Source organism: Sprattus sprattus, assembly GCF_963457725.1.
Source record: "Sprattus sprattus genome assembly, chromosome: 18".
Taxonomy (NCBI): domain Eukaryota; kingdom Metazoa; phylum Chordata; class Actinopteri; order Clupeiformes; family Clupeidae; genus Sprattus; species Sprattus sprattus.
Window position 1 is genome coordinate 23892231 of NC_137916.1, and position 25304 is coordinate 23917534.

The 25304-nt window shown below is 45.0% G+C and overlaps 2 protein-coding genes across 2 annotated transcripts; both read left to right on the forward strand.

Moving 5' to 3' along the window:
* Positions 1–1201: 1201 nt before the first annotated feature.
* On the forward strand, positions 1202–16184 carry LOC308379202 (uncharacterized protein; the record flags this gene model as incomplete). The annotated part of the gene is made up of 9 exons (XM_080856260.1): positions 1202–2901; positions 5139–5200; positions 5751–5855; positions 8720–8845; positions 11894–12039; positions 13562–13730; positions 15134–15262; positions 15560–15695; positions 16064–16184. The coding sequence occupies 9 exons, from the start codon at positions 1202–1204 to the stop codon at positions 16182–16184; spliced, it is 2694 nt and encodes an 897-aa protein (XP_080712386.1).
* Positions 16185–20219: 4035 nt separating this feature from the next.
* cdca9 (cell division cycle associated 9) lies at positions 20220–21772 on the forward strand (the record flags this gene model as incomplete). The annotated part of the gene is made up of 10 exons (XM_080856605.1): positions 20220–20370; positions 20457–20585; positions 20685–20731; positions 20805–20856; positions 20942–21003; positions 21090–21139; positions 21227–21310; positions 21391–21475; positions 21556–21642; positions 21728–21772. 10 exons carry the CDS (start codon positions 20220–20222, stop codon positions 21770–21772), a joined length of 792 nt encoding a protein of 263 aa, XP_080712731.1.
* Between the last annotated feature and the right edge of the window lie 3532 nt (positions 21773–25304).

The window sequence follows — 25304 nt, forward strand, 5'->3', positions numbered from 1 at the left end:
GAGAACCAAGCCAACAAACTATATGGGACCACCTGGAGACCACCTCTGATCTCTACTGCCGCCCTGTGGACAAGTCCTACACCGGGAGCTTTTAAATGTTCACTTTTAATTATGAAATATACTGATCTCAACTGTGCTAGCTGACCCTGCCTGTTAACTGAAATGTGGCCTGTCTGAAACAGGTGTGTGTGTGTCTGTGTGTTTGTCCCTCTTAGATTTGACAGAACTAGACTGACACCTGGGATTAAAGTTATTTGCAACACACATTCATCGAGAATGAATGTGTGTTGCAAAGAATGGAGGAACATAAATGTTTGGCTACTTGGTAGCCTATGACTAAAAGCCAAAAGACATAATAGGCTAATGAGCATAGGCTACAATTTTTAACTATGAAATGAATAACGGCCCAAGGAAAATAGACATGTAAAATATCCAAGTGGATAAAATAATAATTATTTTGGTTGTAGCGTTATTAATGTAGTGCTTGCCTCTGTTACATTATTATTTAGCTTGGGATGATATGCAGTATAATTGCCATCTGTTACAGGGGTGGTCTACTGTAGCCAACGTGAGGGCACAGAAGCCTTCTGGGGTAACCTTTGTCTGTCAGGCTGTTAGGGATACAATCTCCTGCAGCTGTTTCCCCCGTTATATTACAGCCTGCCCTGACAATTGGACGGTCCCACGTTTTATAATAAAAAAAATAGCTGTGTTGACATCTCCATCTTGAAGCGGCATTGCTTTGTTCCACGGCGAAAGAGGGAGGGCGAAAGAATTTGCGGAAGTGAAACGACCGAGCGGGTGGGGTTTGTGGGTTTCTGTGGGAAGTAGAACAGAGTGAAGGGCTCTAGGGCTTATTCTTCAGCAGGAAGCGTCTACCGCTCGGGCCTCCTTTATCATTAGAAGAAGCAGATTATTGATGTCGCCGTTGCGCAGCCTCGTCGGTCTCCAGCGCCAGCTACATCCATGTTGTCTGTGAAGAGGGAATCGGCGTCAGCAGTACTGACGGAGCCTTTTACATATATGTATGTGCATTCAGACATGCTGATCGGAATTTCCCGAGGAGGATCAAGCAACGTCAAAACGGCTGGTGTGGATGCGGAGGGATGTGTTCGCTGTCAGTAGGATTTAAATTAATTTACGTTATGTAAGAATCTAAGCGCGCCCCGCAGCTGTACAATACCCGAACTGAGGAGTAATAATGAATAACGCGCAAGATATGTCTCCCGATTTTGTGTTGATGCGCTTGGTTTCTGCAGCGGAGTATGATCGTGTAGACGAGGACAATTTGTTGACGGGGAGCGGAGTGGTTTCCGGATTCGGGAAAGCAGCTTTGGGTCATCATGGCAACAACATCAGCAGTGGGTTCGAGTTGGACCCCGGTAACCCCTCCGCAGGCCCGGCGTGCCAGACCAATCCCTCCCCGCACTGTAGTTCTCAACCGGAGAGCGGGACAGCAGTGCTTGACAGCGGCGTAATGCTGACTCGACCCTCGCTGTCTGATACGCCACCGCCGCCCGACTTTGCCGTGGCCCAGCGTTTCGAATTCCCACACACGGGGGGTCGAGGCTCGCGGGCACAGCTCATGGTTTTTCAAAATCTCCTAGCGACCGGAGAAGGACTCGAGCAACCCGGTTATCAGACGGGCGAAAACGACACGCAAGACGGCAGCCTCACAGGTGTGTCAAACGGCAGCATCGCTGACAATTCTAACTACAGCATAAGCGCACAACACCAGAGACTATCCTCACAAAGACTCCAGTGGCACCCGGTAATGCAACTCACCCAGGTAGCGGTGGAGGGCAGTGACTTGCCCGTGGGAGGAGGAGGTCTCTGCCCAAGGCACCGTTTAGTCACTGACACCATGGACTGGCCTCCTTTACTAGACAAGTCCATCCAGTTTGGCCTGCTGGACCCGCGGAAAGCCTGTGCTGTGACTTGTACCGAGCGCCACAGGGAGGACCCGGTGCTGAACCTGGCCAGACGTCTAGGGGAGCTGGGCCAGGCCTCGGAGAAGCTCCTGAAGGACGGCGAGATGCTGCGCTGCTCCTGCCAGAGCATCCTGGCATCAGCCGCAGCGGGCATGAGGCCCGGAGAGGACCCGAGTGAGACCAGTGACGCGCTGCTGGTGCTGGAGGGCCTGGGCTCGTCGGAGATGGGCGAGCTGGCCATGGGTGGATGCACATGCCCAGGTCCAGACGCCTTTAAAGGAGAACCTGGGGCCCAGGAGGGGGGACCAGACACGGGGCAAGAGGGGGCGACGACGCCGATGACTATGACCATGACGACTATGACGGTAGCTGCGGGGACAGCCACCTTCTCCAGCAGCTCCCTGAGCGGCCTCATGCGGCAGGTGCAGCGACTCGCCGGGGCAGGGGTGGGGGTGGGGACCGACTGTGATCCCCAAATGTGCCGCACCGCCCTCTCTGACACCCCCAACCCCTCTACTGTGCTGGCACCAGACGCCTCCTCCTCTTCCTTCGCACTCTCTCCTGAAGTGCCAACTGCTGCCACCCCCGCATTGGAGCACCCTCAGCCCCTGGACGCAGCCTCTCCCTCCACCCCCATCCCCGCTGCCCATACCCCACGGAGCCGCCCCCCCACGCCCAAGCGCATCGGCTCCCCCATGGCTGTAGCGGCTGCCTTTGGCAACGGCACCATCGGAAGCATGTGCGAGAGTCAGAAGAGCCGAGGGAAGTCGAGGAAAGGCTCCCTGAAGATCCGCCTCAGCAAGCTCTTCCGCACCAGGAGCAGTGGCACGGGGGTGGGTGGCGCCGCTGGCAGCGGGGGTCCCAGTCCCTTGCTGGACAAACGTCCCTCGCTGGCCTCGTCCACGTCCTCGGGGGGCAGCCTGATGGACGTGTGGGGCTCGTCCAGCGCCGAGCCCGACGCTAGCAGCAGGTATGACGCCGGCACAGTGAGGCCTGCCGCTTTGATCACCGCTGACCTGCTTTCCCAAAACAGCACCTCCGTGGCACGCCGTGTGCTTCTGACACAGCTCACAGTTCTAGAAGAAAGTTATATAAATCAAATGTTCTTGTGAGATCTACCAAGATGTCTGAACTCTCCAGGAGAGTTTGATGAAACAGAAATGATTGTGAATCTGTATTCATCATGATGACTCAATAAGAAGTCATTCTCAATCATGTATAGATAGTCAAAAGACGATGGTCATAAGTGGCAATCGATGAAGTGAAGTGGTGAAGCTCAAGGCCAGCACAGGCTGTAGAGCATGTTTATGATCAAATCATAATTAGTGGTGCTCTAGACCAGTTACAGAGCAGGTGCCTTTGACTGAAGCATCACGCTGAGAAAAGTGTGATACTTTTTTAAGTATTTACTAGAGAACTATTTTTGGTACCATCTTCAAATGTATCTTGATGGTGTATGGGCATGTGAAGGACCGAAAAACATACCTGTCGTTCAAACTTGCCCTCCAGGAAGTTCACTATTGTGTTATGTAGTCCGCGACAGAATGCCACACAAAAACTTAAGAAAAGCTTTTACAGTATCACATTGCCAACTGTATTGCCAAAATACACTAGTGAGCATGTCCGCACGCTTTTATCAGTGCCAGCTGAGCTATTAGTGGTGTTTGAAGGTTTTTGCAATGTCTTTTAGATAGTCTCCTTGCTTTTAGTAGACCAAAACTCCTTTTTAGCATTCCTTTTAGACAGTTACTTGCTTTTAGTAGACCAAAACTCCTTTTTAGCATTCCTTTTAGACAGTTACTTGCTTTTAGTAGACCAAAACTCCTTTTTTGCACGCCTTTTAGACAGTTACCTTGCTTTTAGTAGCGGAAACTCCTTATTGCTGACTCGAAATCGGAAGGAGACTAGTTTGGGAGAAGTGTATGTTCATTAGCACAGGTGCTGGTAGCGTGCGTGTGGCGTGATGATGTGGCCGTGTGTGTTGGCTGTGGTCGTCCTGGAAACGCTAAGGTTCTGTCTGACCAGTGTGTGACCTGGGTTAGGGGCTCTCCTGAAAAGAGTGTCTGAGCCCCAATGCTGTTACAAACACGCTTTGGCAAATATTTCCCCTATTGCCAGTGAAAGTGTTCATAATTCTCACCAAAGATTGCAACATTCAGGTTTTTGTGCTTGATTTTTAGGGATACGTATTATACCCACCTGGTTTGATTGTATTTCTCACTGGGTGGATTTCTTGAAAGTTCTTTCTGTGTGCCAGTCGCTGTGAATAAGTTGGTACAGTGAGGCCTTAAATATCTGGCACATTATTCCGATCAGTAATCCTCATCTCAACACCAGAGATTCCTCAAGTAGTTAAAATCTCTTTCAGACTTGCATCTTGAGAGATGTGAAGTAACCCAGTGTCCAAGCTAGTTGGCATGTTATGGAATCTGTTCATCTAAAAATATGTTGACTCGAACCGCAATGGCTAACGGGATTGAACACTTACAGTATTCATTCATTCAGTATTAACATAGGCATTCTTGATTCAGACACACACACACAGACAAGTCTCTGGTGGTACAGTTAGTTAAATACTACTGTCTTCTTGTGTGAAAACAAATACTTTTTTTATTCAAGTTTTTATCAGCACAGTGATATCCAAAACCAGCCTTTGGTTATTTCCATATCTGTATCTGCTCTCAGAAATGTCTAGAATGTTGCTACAGCTTCTGTGTTTTTAAGGAAGACGGTTTAGACCAGTTGAGACCATTGCTTTTTTCATTTTGTGAACCCAAGAGATAGACACGGTACATGAACAGAAACAAGTCAGTGGTTGTTTAAGACAGAAGCCTTGTGATGTCTCCACACTCTGTCCGAAAGCTCTGGATCTTCCCTCATACAGACGAAAACTAGATGTTTTGTTATCTGTCCAGGCCTCGAGCGCAGGATTTTTAAGCAGGTCACAAACACCACACCCCAGATCTCTTCAAGCTTCAGGAAATGAGTTCCAGTTGAGTCGCCCATCAGTTAGATCACACCATATGGACCACTCTTATTCCACTCTTACTGTGTAATCCTGTGGTACCAGTTTGTAATATAGTCTTTCTCTCTGCTCCCTCTTCTATCCCCTCTTCTGCTGTCTGTTTTCCCTTCTCTCTCTCACTGTTTCTGTCTTTCTTTCTCTCTATATCTCTGATCCCCCCCCCCTCTCTCTCTCTTCATTAGACCCCAACTGTCGAGGCCCCAAAGTGCCTTTTCTCCAGTGCCCTTCAGTCCTGCCTTCACTGGTAAGTGTGGGTTTGTGTGTGTGTGTGTGTGTGTGTGTGTGTGTGTGTGTGTGTGTGTGTGTGTGTGTGTGTGTGTGTGTGTGTTTAGTCTCTTTAATTAGAAATGGTCAATTGTTCAACTTATTCATGCACGGATTGTGTGTAGGAGGTGTGATCTGAGAGTTTTTTTTTTATGCTGTTTTTTTTTCTTCCTTTTGGTGCATTTCTACATCACCATATGTTACACTGGTGTTTTGGATATTTAATGCTTGAGTTGGAGTCGATGTGTGTGTGCGTGTGCGTGTGTTTGTGTGTGTAAAGCTAGGTTGTGTTGGGATGTTATTATGTAATAACAATAGCCTCTATCTGTCTTCTTTCCCACTTCTCCACCAGTGAATAATTAAGTCTTTTAACAAATCTGTTCATCTGTGCAAATAAAACTGCCACTCGTTCTTGCCTTGTACCTTTCTTTCTTTCTATTTGCTTGCTTGCTTTCTTACTGTGATGCTCTGTCACCTCTCACTCACTCTTCCTCCCCCCTGCGTTTTCCTTCCTTTCCCTGCCCCTCCAGGTGAGACTGTGTCCCTGGTAGATATGGACATTTCTCGCAGAGGAGGGAACTCTCTGCACCCCCCCACCCCCCCGCCTCCTCCCAGACGGAGCCTCAGCCTGCTGGGTACTCTCTCTTCCTCTTCCTCACTCACTCACTCACTCACTCTCTCTTCCTCTTCCTCTTACTCACTCACTCACTCACTCTCTCTTTCTTCTTCTTCCTCTTCCTCTTCCTCACTCACTCACTCCTCCCCTTCGCACTTACTCACTCACTCACTCACTCACTCACTCACTCACTCACTCACTCCTCTCCTTCGCACTCATTCACTCACTCACTCACTCACTCAGTCACTCACTCCTCTCCTTCTCATCATTCACTCACTCACTCAGTCACTCACTCACTCACTGACTCAGTCACTCACTCCTCTCCTTCGCACTCGTTCGTTCACTCACCTTCCTTCCTGTCTACACTGCTCTTCACTGTTAGGCTCTCTGAGGTGTGTCTCTTTCAAACTATACAGTTTGTTCTTTCAGGGCTGCCAGCTCTCACGTGTTTTGCCGTGAGATCCATGCTTTTGAGTCCTGTCTCAGACTAGAAGGGCAAAAAAAGAGTTATTCTATTGACTTCAATGCATCTCACGCTCAATCTCATGCCACATCAGTCTTGAAAAGTTGGCAACCGTGTTCTATTCACAAACTACAGACCAACCAGACACACCTCGGGTCCCAAACATGCTAAACAAAGGTCACTGTTGACCTAACATGTCAGGCCTTCCCTCGAGAAGACACAGTCAAATAGAAGCGTCCACAAAGGTTTTATCATAGTAGTAGCAATGTAGCAACGTACATTGGTGTTAGTGGGTTGTCATAGCAACATTAGTTTCCTGTGCGTTTCATGTTCCGCTGGATATTCACTGAGCCATAAGAAACATTGATCAGATTAAAGCTGGAACTAAAGTTTCATGCTGTTTTATTACATCATTACATTAAGGTCAGGTCAGATGCTCCTTAAGGGTTTAATCAGCTGAATGTTTTGAGTGGACAGCAGTTGTCCTATGCAGAGGGGAGGGAAGACAGAGCAGCTCTTCTTTCAAATGTAGCCTGAGCAGAGTAAAGCAACAGTGTGCCTCTTCTGAGGCGTGTTCTTATTGTCATCTAGTTTTGGTATCATGTTCAAGTTCACTTTGACGCTATATGCTCATGTTTGGGACCGAACACACACTATGTGTACCATATACATACAGTATTATATATATATATATATATATATACATGTGTTGCTGTGGTGTGGGTCACAATACCCTGTGAACATGTAAGAAAAGCTTCCACAGCACAGTATTGCCAAAAGACACCACTTAGTATGCTAGCAAGCTTTTGTAAGAATCAACTGCGCTTGTTGCTTGTTTTTGGAAAGTTTTATTGTGTCTTTTGGGTAGGCATCTTGCGACTTCTAAATTCAGAATTCCATACTTTATCTTTAAATGAATTGTGGCATGTTAGATTCTGTCCCAAACCTCTTTTTGCATTTAATGATTATGCACAGAGAATTGGGTCATAGGTGTTGCCGTCATTTTAGCGCTTTGAGGTTTGGCTTGACTGAGAAGAGCATTGTGTGGGTGTTAGGCCAACTGTCCGCTGAGCTGTCAGATGACAAAGGAAGTCAAGAGATGGAGGATGATTGAATAGTGTCACACAATCATTGTGGCTCAACGGATTGGGGAAGTTCACTCTTTCACATCTCACAATTCAGTGCCTTGAAGTGAAAACAAAACAGAAGAAAAAAGAAGAGACAAAAAAAGGACCTTGCTCTCTCAGTTCCCAACCCTGCTAAACTATTTTGTCTGAAGTTCAAAGTGAAAGCTGGCCTGAAGAATAGACTGCATTTTGGCCTCATGCTGTCAGCCCTAGGTGCTGCGGTCGCGTTAGGTCTCTGTGGTTTGGCTTCACTGAAGGGAGCATTGTGTGGGTGGCAGGCCAACTGTCCGCTGAGCTTTCAGATGAAAAGGATGGAGGATGATGGCAAGACCGTTTCCCATGCGAAACTTTGGCCCTCTGTAGTCTTTTCCCTCCGTTGTAACACCTAACACGTAGCTTCTTTTTTAGTTAGTGCCGGTGTGTTTGCACACTGCTTAACGCCACTACAAGAGCGATGCTTCTCGTTTGTAGCTGCTGTTTCACTGATCTTGTACACTTACACGTTAGCAGCACATAGAGTAAGCATTTTAGCATGCATCTGCATCAGTTCAAAAGCTGTGTGTGTGATTGTATTGTTAGTGGCTGATACTAGGACACAATCTTAGTCCTCGCCCAAAGCCCTCCAAATGTTATATTCATCTTTATTGTGCCTGAAACCATGGAACACCCTGGGCCCTGAATTTGTAAACGCTCCCTTCATTTCTTCTTGTTGTGCGTGTATGTGGTGGCCAGCCCTGTAATTAAGCCTGAATCCATGCCCAAAATCTCCTTAATATCCCCTAAACCCCTACAGATTCAGGCTCATTCGTTTCTGTGTCAGTTAGTGTTTTCAAAGACCGTCGAAAATGGAGTTTTGTGACGAACAGGAAGTATTGTGGGGGGAATTTGCCGGCTTTTTCTCCAGAAGTCTAAAAGCAGTGGTTCCCTAGGCTAGTCATAATGGTTGGTGAGGCGTCTAGGCACTGTGCTACTACATAAAGGTTCTAGAAAGGAGGATGAAGGCACTGTTACACTGTTTCTGGATTCTGACATTCAGCATCTGGGTCCTAAAGCACTACATCTAGATTCTGACATCTAGCATTTTGGTACTATACCACTACATCTATGTTCTCATGTCTAGAGCACAAGCATTAAAACAGATCTCATAGGTCAGGTATTTAGATCCTTCTCTGTCACAGCAATACCACAGAGGTCTTCCTGTGCTATTGTACTGTACTATATTGTATTATTAGTATTATATATATATACTATATAATATATATAGTATAATGATAATCTCTTATTTTCCTCTAGATGACTTTGGCGGTCCCCAGCCAGGAGCATCCCTGGAGAATGTGGTGGGGGCATCGATGCAGTCCCTGCCCCTGAGGGCCCCACCCCCGTCCCACGCCATCATCCAGCACAGCCTCAGCCTCAACGGTAGGAGCACAAAACAGGGGCATTCTGGGATATGCACTGGCTATACACTCACTGTGGGCTTGTAAGACACAGCATGTTATAAACAGGTTCTAAGCAACAGCTTTATGTCTGAGGTAATAATGCTGCTGGTTATGTCTGAGGTAAAAATGCAGCTGGTTATGTCTGAGGTAACAATGCTGTAGTTTAAGTCTGAGGTAAAAATGCTGGTACTCGTTGTAGGAGCCATTTGGGTTAATGTTTTAATCTTGTTTGGGTCATAGATGGCGCTCCAACTTATTGGGCCCACTTAATATAGGGGTGAAAGTTCATGCAGGTTTCAGGTGTTGCTTGACGGAGGAAGAGCGCATATAGCTTTTTGACCGCCTCATTTGTATTACCAAAGGTCTGTTACATGTAAATTTGATGCAAGTTTGGATGTATGGACATGCTTATGTATAGGATCTTACTATGAGAAATAAAGTTTGCATAATCAAGTACGAGAACGCAAAAGTGGAACGTTATTTAACATCTAACAAGCGCATCAATCAAGTGCTCAGTCAGCAACCCCTCTGGGCTTTAAGTGAAGACTTAGCCCATACACTCGTATTTGCTGCCATTTCTGTGCAGTGAGAGAGATCAATCAGATTGGTGATTCAGTGAAATTTGTAAAATCTGAGGTTTCGTTTATCTCCAGCTCTCAACGTGGGTTTGGGAAAGCCCTTTGAGCCTGTCGCTTTGGTAGGCCTATCCATGATTGCACCCATTTAGTGCGGTTCCTCTTTATTATCCATCTACGCCGCTGCCTTTCTTTCTCCATATCCAACAGACCAAGGGCTGACAACACCAGGGCCATTTGCAACTTCTTATAAGACATATTTTCTTGATGAGAAGTATATTATGAAACTGTCTGTTTTGGGCCAGAGTGGTGTGAAAAAAGTAAGCAATGATTTGTTTATGGTTTGGTATGAAGAGCAGTGGTGTAGTCCAGGGTATACGCAGGTATACGGAGTATACCCACTTATTTTTCAGTCAGCATTGAGTATACCCACTTCTCAAAACAGGGTGTTTATCCTGTGCTGTATGGGCTGCTTAAAAATAAATAAGAGTATACCCACTTCTCCAAGGACCACTACACCACTGATGAAGAGTACCTCTCCCACAAGTGCTAGCTGGTTGTTGGCTGTAGCCTGCGTGGTGTGTTCAATTGCAACTTTTTGACCCTTACACAGGTGACCTTTGTCAGGTTTTTTTAGCGGCACACACGACACACTGGAACACACACGTGCATATATGGAGGCGACACAGGACACACACACACACACAGGCAGGCCTGAGGTCGCGGTGGATTTATTTTCTGCTTTTTCCCATCCTGGACTTTCCTTCCTCAAGGACCCCCCAGGAGCAGTGGGCAGCTTGTAGCGCCCGGGGACCAGGTGAAGTGAACTGTCCATCTTTGGTCAGGGATGGACATGTGTTTTGTTATTTTGCATGTTTTTTCTTGTTGGGGTTCTTAGTGGAGGAAACCCCTTGTGAACACGGGGAGAACATGCAAACTCCACACAGAGAGGCCCGGGAGATAGCCCACCTGAGCACTGAAGGTCTGGGGAGGACCTGCCCCCCAGAGCCAACAGCGCCCCATGTGGGAATCAAACCCATGACCTTCTTGCTGTGAGGCGCCGGTGCAAGCAGTGCCAGCACCTGAGCCACCGTGCTGTGACGTGAGGGGACACAACAGTTGTCCTTTATCGCTGCTAGTTCTTTGATGTTCTTTGATGTTTGGTGTGTGCCTGGCTTTATTAAACCTTATCAGATACCTCTCCCACAGTGGTCACTCAGACAGTAGTTCTTCATAATTAGCAATGAGAGAATGACAACTAGCTGGGCAATATCTAATTCTGAGGCGGTTAAACGGTTTCAGTCAGTGTTTGGACAGAGTTGATGTATAATCTTTAACGTGATTATGACTATCTTTTCTTCTTTGAAACATCTTGTCTCTTCCCCTAGGATTGTCGAATAAAAACATTGTGAATTTATATGATGAGCTGTAATATTATGTCATTTAGACGTGTTTAATAGGTGGACCTGTTTTGTAAGTGATATTTGTCTCAATTATGCCAACATGATAACTCTTTGAAAATATACCAGCGTGTTCTCCCACCGTAAGGCTCCTCTGCGGAGACCATGTGCAGATCCCCCCTATAAATAGACCTGTGAAGTGGGTGGACACGTGACGCAGGGTTTAACTAATTACTCCGTCGGCTCGGGTTTGTTTTGATGGCGTGGTGCGAAAATAGCCCTGCAGTGACACCAGTCTCCAATTAACACTACACACACACACACACACACACACACACACACATACACGCACACACACACACACACACACAATCCCCCCCCCACAACACACACACACATGTGAACACACACACAGAGCCAAATTTACTCAGGCATCCTCTTTGTTCCAGGAGTTCATTATAGTGCAGCTGAAACCCAGAGGCCACTCTAAGTCCATTGTTTATTGTGAAGCCTAGCGGAGTCTTCATCACACGGATATACACACCACACTGAACCACCTCGTTGGCGTGATCATTAAAGACAGACCCTCAGAGGGCCACGGTCTAAAACACTCCTGTATTTTTACTCCGGCCATGCATTAGAACATCCAACCCCAACTCACTTCCGATGGTCTTGAAGATCTCTGTAAAACATTAACTTAGTAGATGGTACATTACAGGTAAAGGGATACATTTGGTCAGTATTTGTTAACGTTGTGAATCAGACCCATGGTCTTGAGGGTATTAGCTCATTTGGTGTAGAGGTTTTGCAGAACTCTGTTGTCAGTGTCTGGAACTGCAGGAAGGACTGCTATGCTCCCTTGGATCGGAGCTTCTTAAATAACTGGGGTCCCAGTGTCTTAAATTCTGAATGACATTCTGTAGACATTCTGAAAGATATTCTAAATGACATTCTGAAAGACGTTCTGAAAGATGTTCTGAAAGACGTTCTGAAAGACATTCTGTAGACATACTGAACGACATTCTGAAAGAGTTTGTTTTTCTGTATTTGCAGACACCTTCCTCAGAGGACTGCCACGTCCCATACCCCTGGTGCCGGAAGGTCCACAATCGGCCCGGCCCGAGCAGCGCCCCTCTCTGTTTCCGCTGAGCCGACCCGACGCCAACAACTTCGCCACCAGCCTGAGGGAGCTGGAGAAGGTGCGATATAAACACACACACACACACACACACACACACACTTATTCCACACAAACATACTCCCACCCATATGTCATAAATATATATATTTATCTGTAGTTAGCAGCTAAAGAGCTGAGCAGTGAGTAAAGCTCACACACCCACCCACATGAGGATGTGCACACTTGGAAACACTCACCCACACACACACATGCACAAAGATGCACACACAGGCCAGAGCACATCCATACACACAGAGAAGACATGCGACACAAAAAAGTGCACACACATGACAGCACTCTTCCCCCCTCTGTCAAATGCACACAGTATATCTACACAAAGTTGAATTGATACTAGGGCTGTAGAAGTCATTCAGCAATGGTATCGAAAGGTATATTCCAATGTACCTTCTAAAAAGAAAATGTATCTTCAAATGTTTAGCGATTGCTGGCATAAGTATTGCATCATGAATGCATCCTTCGCTAGGAAACGATTCTATCTCTCAGGGTCACTTCCTGTTCTCTAAAGCCTCTCCTTCTGCACCTGCTTCTCTTCCTGTGGCTTTACATTCACATGCTTCAAGAAGCAGTCCTGCATTCATTTTCAAAGGCTTCTCCAAAATCTACTGCCACTTGGCCACTGGGGTAATAATCTACCTCGTCACTGCATTGCTTTGGATATGAGCTCGATGACCCACTTAAGTGCCTGGCACCCTGACCACGTCTGCCTGTGGTTGACGGAGAAAAAGGTGTTTTTTTTTTTTTTAATCTGAAGCATCATACTGGAACTCTATGTGGGGGAGTTTCCACCTTGCCAAGAAATTGAACAGAAGGGCATTTAGAACGGCTGAAAATAGAAACCACAGCAAAAAAAGAAACCACAACAGTCAAATGGTTATTTTATTGTTTCGCAACCTTGGATACTACAGGTTTCTAAATGTTCGTACCTTCATTTAATCCCGTTAAATATGAAATTAAGTTTTAGCATTTCAGTCTTATTAAAAAATCTCAAAGTGTGTAGGTGTTTCTGTGCGAGTGTGTACCTCCTGCCAGTATGGCTGGTACTCTTTGTACGTTTGAGTGTGTGTGCGTGTATGTGTGTGTGCGTGATGGTGTATTTTGTGTATCGTGTATATTGTTGTGTATGCAATGTATGTGTATCCTGATGCAGTGTGGCTGGTACTGGGGCCCTATGATACTGAGATGTGATGTATGTGTGTCTTGATGCAGTGTGGCTGGTACTGGGACCCTATGATTCTGAGATGTGTATGTGATGTATGTGTATCCTGTTGCAGTGTGGCTGGTACTGGGGCCCTATGATGCTGAGATGTGTATGCGTTGTATGTGTGTCCTGTTGCAGTGTGGGTGGTACTGGGGCACTATGATGCTGAGATGTGATGTATGTGTGTCTCCTGTTGCAGTGTGGCTGGTACTGGGGCCCTATGATGCTGAGATGTGTATGCGATGTATGTGTTCTCCTGTTGCAGTGTGGGTGGTACTGGGGCTGAGATGTGTATGTGATGTATGTGTGTCTCCTGTTGCAGTGTGGCTGGTACTGGGGCCCTATGAACTGGGAGGATGCTGAGATGAAGCTGAAGGGGAAGCCGGACGGCTCCTTCCTGGTGAGGGACAGCTCCGACCCACGCTACATCCTCAGCCTCAGCTTCAGGTCGCAAGGAGTCACACACCACACGCGCATGGAGCACTACAGAGGTGAGGGTACACACACACACACACACATATACACACACATATACACACATACTCTCTCACAAACACACACACACACACACACACACACACACACATATACACACATACTCTCACACACACACACACACACACACACACACACACTCTTACACATACGCTCCACACCACACCATACATACAAACACACACATAAGCGCCACACCACACCATACATACAAAGACACACACACACACACACACACCAATCCACACCACACCATACACACACACACACACACACACACATGCATACCACACATGTGCGGAGCGCTACAGAGATGAGACATAAACACTTACACACACATACTACACACACTCATGCTGCACGTATTGCACGGAACATCGTTGAAAGAGAACTTGGGCAGCAGGTTTCTGTAGTCCTGTGCAGATTACATCTTTTATCTGCAGTTGCTACAGAAACACAAACAGGAAGTGGTGTAAGGTCAGTGGGTGGTTGCAACGCAGGACTCTGTAGAGGCTGTTAATCATGCACTTATATCCTCTCCCTTATTGGACATGATGAGATACTTCTAAACAAAATGACTGACAATATAGGCAATGTTTATGTTTGATCAGGATATGCATTTCCTGAGGCAGGTGTGAACGGACAGTCTCCTTACACAGAGGAAGGTGTGAGCAGCCAGTATGTGTCTGAATAAGACAGCCCATTGTAGACAAGTGTGTAAGATCAGTGTGTGCCTGAATTGGACAGCCCAGTGGATACAGTTGTGTAAAATCAGTGTGTTAGATCAGTGTGTCTGAAGTAGGCAGCCCGCTGGATACTGTTGTGTAAGTTGTGTGGAATAGTTGAAGCAGACGGCTCAGTAGAAACAGGTGAAGTGCTCTGTTTGACGGTCTGTCTATCTGTGGTTATATCGCTCAAACTGACAGGGACACTCTGTGAACTTCACGCTGTTCAGGCATGAGTCGTACACACTGTAGTCTTTTGAAGTATTTGGATTGGTGACGCATCCGTTTGCCATTTTGTAACCATGACTGTGGTTAAACTTGTAACATTCAGCGTCATTGCTATGAAGGCTTTTCCATCGGTAGTGGGTGTGTGCAGAGAGTACAGGGAACTTCAATGCCAAGGCCTTAACCTATGGTGCCCCAGAAGGCCCAAAAAGAGAGTATCGGCAAGCTCCATGTTCCCTCTGCTAAATTTCACAAGAAAATACAAAACATAATGACAACTTAACAAAAAATTCATCATATCAAGCTCTGGCAACAAACATTTTCTTGTATCATAACTTCTAAGATATTAATGACAGTAGGAAACCGGTCACTTTAAGTAGCAGTTGATTTTATTGGCTGATACTGCAGCTACTCTGACACTCAGCCAATCAGCGTGCTTTTCTCCTCAGGGACGTTCAGTCTGTGGTGCCACCCGAAGTTCGAGGACCGCTGCCACTCCGTGGTGGAGTTTATCGAGCGCGCTATCATGCACTCAAAAAACGGCAAATTCCTCTACTTCCTACGCTCTCGTGTACCAGGTGAGTCGCACGCACGCACGCACGCACGCACGCACGCACGCACGCACAGCGCACGCACGCACGCACGCACACACACACATACACGCACACACACAAACAACCACAAAGGCTATGTGACTGGCTCTGTGCTGAGTGCATCCCAGCTTCTCCCTCACTGTGATTGTCTGATTGCCTCTCAACTTCTCTTATTGGTTACTTGGGTGATAGCCCGCCTCTCCTCCCCCCTGTGATTGACTGATTGAGTGTGAGCCCACCTATCCCGTTCTGTAATTGGCTGTTTGTTGACTGTAAACCCAGGGTTGCCGCCCACGCCGGTGCAGCTGCTGTACCCGGTGTCCCGGTTCAGCTCGGTCAAGTCCCTCCAGCACCTCTGCCGCTTCTGCATCCGACAGATGGTCCGCATCGATCACATCCAGGAGCTGCCGCTGCCCACGTATGTCACCCACGCACACACACACACACACCAACGCATACACACACACACACACACACACGTGCACAAATACACACACACACACAGCAACGCACACATGCACACGCATACACAATCACACACGCATACACAGGCATACTCACTTTCACAGGCATACACATGCACTCTAACACACACGCACACTTACACACACACACACACACACAGGCACACTCACACATATGTACACTATGTTAAATTTGATGCATTTGTTCATTTCCATTCTCATGTAATTTCTCATGCAATGCTTGGATGTTGTTGTCCGATTTGTCATGTGTGACTAATGCCCACTCCTCTGGCCTGGATGCACACACACTTGTCCACTATAGGCCCCTGATCGAGTACCTAAGGAAGTTTTACTACTATGACCCGGAGGAGGAGATGTACATGTCAGTCAGGGAGGCGAGGCGAGACCCCGGCACGGCGCAGCCCACGGAGACACAGACGTAACAGTCCTACCAGATGAAGTGAGTCCCTACCGGCCGAAGGGGACCTCATGAGAACCAGCATCCCAGTGCTGTGTGTAACGTGGTCCCAGAAAAGGCAGTTTGTTGGAGGGCTGTTCATTTTTACTCCTGTGTGAAGTGAAATGCCATTTCTGAATTCTTTATTATTATTTTTTTTTAAGTGAAGTACTTTTCAGCTATAATGACTAGTGTATACATAACATAATTCAAGTCAATCCATACTATAATTGAATACTGGGTTAAAAAGTCAATTCTTTATCAAAAGTTAGATTGTCACTGCAGCAGGACAACACTGTTTCAGGCATTGTCAGGTATTTAGGTAACTCTAGACTGCAGTGTCTAAATGGCTAAGTGTTGATTGGCTGATGGAGAGCTGCAGCAGGTTTTCTATACAATGCTGACCCCTTGTGGCAGGAGGACTAAAATCACAGGCTGATACTCAAATAGATAGAACTGCAGGACAGGACCATAGTAATATGAGTCATTGGAAGAAAATTACAAACTGTAAAAAGTATATTATGCATTGACATAACCACCATTAAAGCCTGACCTTGATAATCCTTTCAGACCTGACACTATGTAGTTGTACTAGTGCTAATAGATATTGTTAGCAAAGTCAAGTTGAAAAAGAACTTAACTGAATGGTATTGTGATTGGCATTATTAGTTTAAATTAGAAAATTCCTGATTGACGATCTGTTTTTTTTTTTTTTGCTGCCAGGTATTCCCTTTATTTTTGTACTCGTGAAGAGCTGCCCATGAAGACTGCACATATGGCTGGGAAGGGCGCCAGTCGGATGCTGGAGCGTATCAGACTGCTGGTGTTCCTCCGTGACGGGGATAGGCAGTGGGTGGGGGTGGGTGTGGGGAGGGAGGGGGGACTGCGTGTGTGTGTGCCCACGTGCAGCTGGCCATCGCTGGGTTTCAGGTGATCCACCTTCCCCTTTCTGCACCGGTGTGCTGCAGGAGAGCCGGAGGGTCTGGGGAGATGGAAACCCTGCAAGGCCTGTGGTCAGAGCCCCCCCCCCCCCTGCCCTCAGTCCCCCCAAAAAGAGGAAAAGGGTGGAAAAACAGGGTTGGCCCCACCATGACCCCGTCCTCCACCCTCTGACCACCCCTCTCCATTCTCTAAGCGGTCTTTGGCACTGAGACCCAGCTCTTGCTTCATATGTTGGAAAATATGTTTGTTTCGTGAGAACTGACTGAACTTTGAACAAAAGAAGGAAAAAAAAAACCTTAAAGAACTAAACTTGAACCTGGGGAGCAAACGAGTCCAAGTGGATTCACCTGAATGGCTAAAACAGAGAAATGCACTCTTCTTTCTTTCTTTCTCTCTTTTTCTTCCTTTCTTTCTCTCTCTCTCTCTCTCCTGTCTTTTGTTGTCATTCTTTTGAACTCTTCCATTCGCCTGCTATTCTGACTGGGAACCTGCAGATGCTTTGAATAAAATGCAAAAAAGAGCAAATGATGGCGACGACGATGATGACGACGATGACGAAGAGAGCTCTAAAGAAAAAAGAACGTCAGGTGCTTGTGTCGTGCTGGAAAGGGCTGTGACGTTTGTACAGACAGCACTCTTCTACTCCTGTGCAGAATGGACCTTTTTCTTTCTCAACCTGGCAAGAACATGTGACACTTTTTTGGACTCTTTCATTTGAAGTAAAACAACCGTCTCTGTTTGTCTTTCTCAACCATGTTAGTTGCAGTCTCCTCAGAGAATGTGTGTGTGTGTGTGTGCGCGCTTGTGTGTGTGTGTGTGTGTGTGTGTGTGTGCGAATGCATGTGCGTGTGTGTAAATATTATATGTCTGGCGTAGTTACTGGTGGCTTAACAGAGTTGCTAGAAGCATCGTTAGGTATGATTTATAATATTTTTTTCCAAAATATTTGACCTCTCGTCTGAGTTTTGAAACTGGATCTTTCCTGCTGGAAGTGCATAGAACAACTGTTTGGGACTGTTATAGGACAAAGCATTACAAAAAACGCAATGTAACAGTACAATAAACGGTTGATGGCATAAATCATGAATTGCAAAGTGCACTGTGTGAAATTGTTGATAAATATTTCCTGGTAACACTTTACTCGAGCCCTCTGTCATAAGATAGACATATCCTTATAATAACAGATGCTTTATCCTGTCATAAATATAAGATAGACATATCCTTAATATGACAGATGCTTTATCCTGTCAGAAATCATCATGGCAGTCTATGTCCGATAGTATGAATTACCCAGTATCAGTAATGATTATGTCGGTTTTCAGGATTTCATGCTGATTACCTATGTAAATTGATAAGAAACTGTCATAGCATCCCATGCAGTGTCCTAAAGATGACCCATAATGATAACATGGCCAAGGTTGGGGAGTAACTGGTTACACGTAACAGAGTAATCTAATTACAAAACAAATGTGATTTTGAATCCATTAGAGTTCCTGAGAAAACATATCTATCTATACATGTGACAGGTGATTACACAGGGGTTACATCTAAATATATATTTATAAATATAAATTATATATATATATTTCAGTAAAAAGTCACAGTCTCTTAACATCGGATATGGCATTTGTCATGACATTTATTATTATATGTATAATTCTATGAAATTCTGCACTTGCCGTTAAACCATAGAATAATGTTTTACTCTCCAAATTGGTTTTCATTTTAAGACTTCTTGTGTTGTTTGCATTTTTGATGCATTACAGCTTGGTCTCAGCTCAACTCTCCAGGGTTGAACTGCATTGAAGACTTGGAGTTCATCCTTAGCACCAGAAGAGCCTATGAACAAGGTTATTCTTTGAGGAGCTAAGTTCAGCCCTGATTCAGGGAGTCTTCAACGTCAAACTGTCTTCAGGTGTGTGTGTGTGTGTGTGTGTGTGTGTGTGTGTGTGTGTGTGTGTGTGGTTCAACAGCCCAAGCTTAGTACATTTACCTGTGTTAAATTTAGCCTTGAATTGCAGAGGATGGCCACTAGAGTGTGCCATGTGAAACAGTAGAACAGTTACCGGTGGTAACAGTCTCATACAGCCATAATGGAGGCCTAAGCAAAAAAGTCTGTAGTATAACATACCATGAAACTTCTGTCTCATTACTCAGTCACAGGAAATCAATCCAGGCAAAAGCTGTCCTTTGGCTTCTCACATGTTAATATCTTGTTACATTAGTACTTTATTGTTATATTTGTTCAAACAGTAACAGATTTAGCTGCTCAGACCAAATGTGGCATTTTTTAAAGTCACCTTGAACCACTGAGACTGCTTGTGAGCTCTGGATTTATTTGATGTAACATACCAAGTCATAATGTGCTGCGAAGTTCCTTTGTTGACTATATGGGAAAGAAATCTCTGTATAATAGTTAGAAGTTCTCTCTCTCGCCCTTGAAAATACAATGCCATCAAAAATAGGCTAAAAGAGGACGGTTTAAAAAGCTTCTTGGTTTCACAAAGACTCGAACAGTAAAACATGGCAGTGTTCACTCCCTAAAACTGAAGTAGCGGATATGATGAGGAGACATAGGTGCTAAAATCGAAGGAATTCCAAGACGTATAACATAGTCTAGTGTCAAAGCACTGACCCATGTCCAAGGCTGCTGGTTGATTTGGTTGGTTTTGTATTATTTTCTTATTATTATTAAATATTGCCACCACAGTAAGGGACACGAGGGGGAGACATGAGATACCTGAAGACTAATAAGTTAATTGACGCACTTGCCACTTTAGTGCGTCAATTAACTGATTAGTCTTCCGGTATCTCATGTCTCCCCCTCGTCATCATAAGAAGAGTCAAATAAATAAATGTGTTACTGTTGTCTGTTATAATAAATGATGGCTAAAACGTGTGATCAGGGCTACCCGTGTGGATAGTCGCCTATTGCACTGCTTAAAGGATTACTTCAGGTTGATTATCGAGTGGTCACGCCACACACCTGAAGACTATTGCGTGCATTAACAAGGTGCATCTTCAGCATAAATCACGTAGCAACGACGTTGTGCGTCATTACACGGGTAGGAAATTGTCAATGTGCTATAGTGCAACTATGCCCCAGAGACGAACGCGGAAAGTTAGCCAGAGCTCGGATGGGCAAGAAGAAGGCCTGCCAAGTAGGGAGCAGAGACGTCAGATGCTTCAAAGGAAAAAGGAATTATTCATTCAACAACTTGAAAAGGAAGGTACGTGTTTTAGAAGTAATTGAAATAAACGTCAGTCCTTAGGAGAGATGGCCTATTTTCATGTTGTCCGTCTCCTTCTCTTATAGCACAAGAACGGCTAAATGAAATGGAATCAAATCTACAGCAACTGGTGGCCACGGTGGACCGGGCATTCAAAGTTTTAATCATGAAGACCCCGCAGTCTATCTTGAATACTTTACTAAAGGATGTAATCGGTACGAAGTCCATAATAATTATTCGGTAAAGCAAGTGTCGTTGGACTTGAGAGAACTGATTTATTATAATATTTATATAATTTTTTGTTATTTTCTAAGATTCAGCCGACAACGATCAAGTTGGAGAAGTCACAATTGTAGTGGAGGTAGGCCTCGAATGGATGTTGATTGTGTGCTGCCATCTGGCGATGAAGGTAGATTCTCACATTTGAATTGCAGGCACAATCTCCTGAGATGCATAAACCTCTCACTAGGAAACCTTCCAAGAGAGGCAAGTCTACCTAGACTTTATGTATTTATTCGTATTATTCTTAAGCTGTTTTTTAACATTCAGCATTACCATACATCTATTGCAGGTAAAGTGAGTGAGCCACCGACACTGAAGGCCCCACAAAACAAGAAGGCCGCAGGGCCTGAGGTAATGTTTGTGTGATCTTCAGCTACTTTTACATCTACATCTGTTTTGTAGAGTTTGTCTAAGGGCTTTTTGACGTTGACTTGCAGAAAAGGAGCAAGGCCAAGTCAATGGATGCCAGAGATGGAAAACCCCTGAGGTATAGTAACCTTTGACTTCTCCAGAAGATGTACCTATGCATTGCAAAACCCCATTCACAAAATGCTTGGTTAAACTTTCTATCCAGGTGTGCTACCACTGTTAGTGCAAAAAGAACTCAGTCCCGTTTTGCCAGTGCTGGCGACACGTTTCGGCCTGGACCTAAAGCCAGGTAGAGTCTAAAACACTTTCACACGACATGAAAATTGTGACCTGATTTTTGGATATACTGATCTGCTATTGTATTAACAGGCCTATTTCACGATCAGTTGGCGACGATATGTCAAGCATGGTTCTTCCCAACTGTGTAGCAGTTATCACAACTTCCCAGGGAGAGGTAACCAGGCTGTTTTACCATGGAAGAGTAGTAGCAAGTGTGTCAAACTATGTTTTCATATGCATGTTTTGTTTTTGCAGGCCCTTATGCTAAGTGAAGAAAATAAAGATGACTTTAACTGTGCAAAGGTGGACGATGTAGCACTTCTCCATATGGAGAGACTACGGGTAAATTATCCCTAACCGTTAATGTAATTGTGTGCCTGTTTTTGCCTGTCTAAAATGCTCTCTTTCCCCCCCCCCTCAATTTCAGGATTTAATGGACCACTTTTGCAACAAAGTGAAGAGTACAATATAATTGCCTTTTTTTTGTAGTTTGTTTTTAAAAAGTTTGTCCTTTTTGTATGTTACCAGATTGAAAATAAAGTGATGTTTAATAACGTTATAAAGGTTTTTAACTTTGACTAATTTTCAATTAAAACCATTGCCCTCAAATACTAGGCTTAATCTTTCTGCAAATGGCCCAGTGAGTTCAGTGTTCTTAATGGTGACACACAGTTCAGTGCTTCAGGTAAGCACAATTGAGGTAGGTTGATCTGAAAGTAACTTAAATTGCATAAAGAAACCCTACCTGTTTGTGTTACAGAATTTTACACAAATGATTGTCATATGGACACAGATCAGACTAACAAGACCTGGAATGCCAGAATGCTATAAGTTATTACTAAATGCCCTGTATATGCTGCACAGTGCACTAATAACATGGCAAGATGGATCACTACGAAAACACACTCTTGTCCTAACAGATACTCTTATGTTGACCATCAAATGCTATACTCCCAAACCAATAAAAATAACTTGGCCTACCAGACTGCAATTTTTTTCATGAGTAGTCATGTAATATGTAGTTCCTTACTCTACATTAGCAGGCCTGTGTCAAATGGTGCTACTATTCAGCACATGGATGAAATCAAAGGGCTAAAGTGTTTTCTCAAATCACAAAGAAAGTAATCGATTGGCCTTTTTTTTTTATGTCTCCTCAAATAATATAAAAGAACTATGTTTATTCGAATTCTATTTAATTTATCAGGACTGCCTGTTTGCAGTACAACAGACAAGGCACCAGAGGGCAGTAGCCTACGTTGTAGGGGAGATTCTAGATATGTAAAATCATTGTTGCAGATGTAACTTACTCTGACAAATAGCAAATATAGCTATAAAATTGACTTTTGCTGTACCTGTAATTTTATGCCTGGCCGTGATTTGGGTATTTTTTTTCCTCCTAGACTCGGAGTTATCAAGTTGTTTGTTTACTTAACTGCCCCCGAGTTCATTGATGTTAAAGGTTTTTTGTCTTCTTTGTCGACCTTTGTACCAGGAAAGACGGTTTGAGGCAAAGGATTGGAAAGAAGAAGTTGTAAGGTGCAGAGTTGTGTGTGAATGTCCTTGGTGAGCTACAGTGAAGAGGTTTTGTAGTAAGGGAAGTTTTTGAGTGTCCTCTTCTGTTCCCTGCATAACACTCTGTGGACTTCCGGCTGTCACACCCACACGCTGTATCCCACACACTGTCACACACACCCACACACAAGCACACACACACACACACACACCCACACGCTGTATCCTTAGTCACTCACACACATACATGCCCCCCCCCGCACACACACAGACACGCACAGACACACACACACACACACACACACACGCTGTATCCTCAGTCACTCACACACATACACAAACACGCACGCACGCACGCACGCACGCAAGGTAGGCAAACGATGTTAAAGAATCAGGAGAACTAGCTGGCAGTTCAATAGCGTAGGCTAACTGATAGCTCAGCTTGTGTTTTAAATGAAGGGGACTCCATTAAACATCCCAGTCTGGCTGTGTCCACTGTGTGCTGGGCGAGGCTCTGTATGAATGGAACATGATTCACAGAGCCGTCTCTCACCTTCTCTTTCTCTCTCACCTTCTTCTCTCTCACCCTTTCTTTTTCTCAGACTCACTTTCTCATCCTCTCTTTTTCTGTCGACCTCTCTTTCTGTCTGATGCTCTCTTCCTATTTCTCTATATTTTTCTTTCTTTAATACGTGTGTTGCTTACTCAAAATCTCTCTCTCTCTCTCTCTCTCTCTGTCTCTCTATCTCTCTCTCTCACATATACACACACACACTCTCTCTCTCTCACACACACACACACACAAATACACTCTCTCTCTTTTCCATTGCTTCTTCTATTTTAAGCTACAACTGCTCCATCTCTTTATTAAAGTAAGTCAGGTTGTGAACTGATGTGCTGGGATTAAATGAGGTTTGGTAATGCTGAGTGTAGGTGGCACACACAAACACACACACACCCACACACAAACACACACACACCCACACACAAACACACACACACCCACACACACACACACACACACACACACACACACACACACACACATAGAGACAGAGACAGAGACAGACAGAGAGAGAGAGATGTTCGGGCAGAGTGGGGGCTGATGGGAAGGTGGATTTGCTCACATAATGATGTGCTGCTGGTCTCTATACCTGCAACATCTGCATGCTGCATGCTGCTCTCTCGCTCTCTCTCTCTCTCTCTCTGTCTTTCTGTTTTTTAAATCTCACTTTCTCTCTCTCTCTCTCACTCGCTGTCTGTTTCTCACTCGAGCGCTCAATCACTCCTTCTCTCTCTCACTGTTCTTACTCCCTCTCTCTCTCTCTCTCTCTCTCTCCCGCTCTCTCCCTCTCTCTTCTGTCTCTGCCTTTCATTTACTCACAATACCCATGCTGCCCCCATCGATTTCACTCTTACAATGCAGAGCACACACACACACACACGCGCACACACACACACACTCAGAAAAGGGCATAACCTCACAACTTGCAAACACATACACACAGCTGTTGCATGTTGAATGCAAACACACACACACACACACACACACACACATGGAGATGAGGGAAGATAAAGGGTTTTATCTTGAGTCCCAGTAAACTTCAGCTTAATGTGTTGCTCTCACACCCTGCCCTCCCTCTCTTTTCATTCTCCACTCCCTCCCTCCCTCTCTTATCCTCGCTCGATCCCGCTCCCTCTCTCTCTCATTCTCTCTTTCTTTATTCTTCCCACCCACTGATTTTTCTGTAAGTTCATCTCCCTCACCCTCTCACACACACAACGCAGGTTTAAGGAAACAGATGAAGAATGGAGAGATTACAGACAGGGAATGAGGGGATGAGTATAAGTGAAAGACAGGAACCGGAAAATAGAAACAGGACAGTGTGAGATAAGGTATAATAATAATAATAATAATAATAATAATAATAATAACAACAGCAATTGCGATAAGGTAAACACATAGAATATACTTAAATATAACTATAATGTATACACAAGCTATATGTTTAAATGAAAGGATATGTACATTTAAAATAATTGTGTGTGTGTGTGTGTGTGTGTGTGTGTGTTAACACATGTGTGTATGTGTGTTAGCACATGTGTGTATGTGTGTGCACCCCCAACTGCTGCTTTTTATAATTTACATTTATCTGAAAAATGGGTGTAAGTTTACGAGCTAGTCAGAAAATAGAGAAGAAACAAGGAACTGATTCTTTTTCTTTCAGTGTTCCCGCCCTCCTGAGGCTCGTGCAGAGAAGGGCAGTGTGTTTGTGTTTGTGTGTGTGTGTGTGTGTGTGTGTGTGTGTGTGTGTGTGTGTGTGTGTGTGTGTGTGTGTGTGTGTGTGTGTGTGTGTGTGTGTGTGTGTGTGTGTGTGTGTGTGTGTGTGTGTGAGTGACCTGAGGCTTGTGCAGAGAGAGAAGGGCAGCGAGACACCTGGGGTAGGACCAAACAAAATAGTAGGAGGAGGAGCCACAGAGAGAGAGAGAGA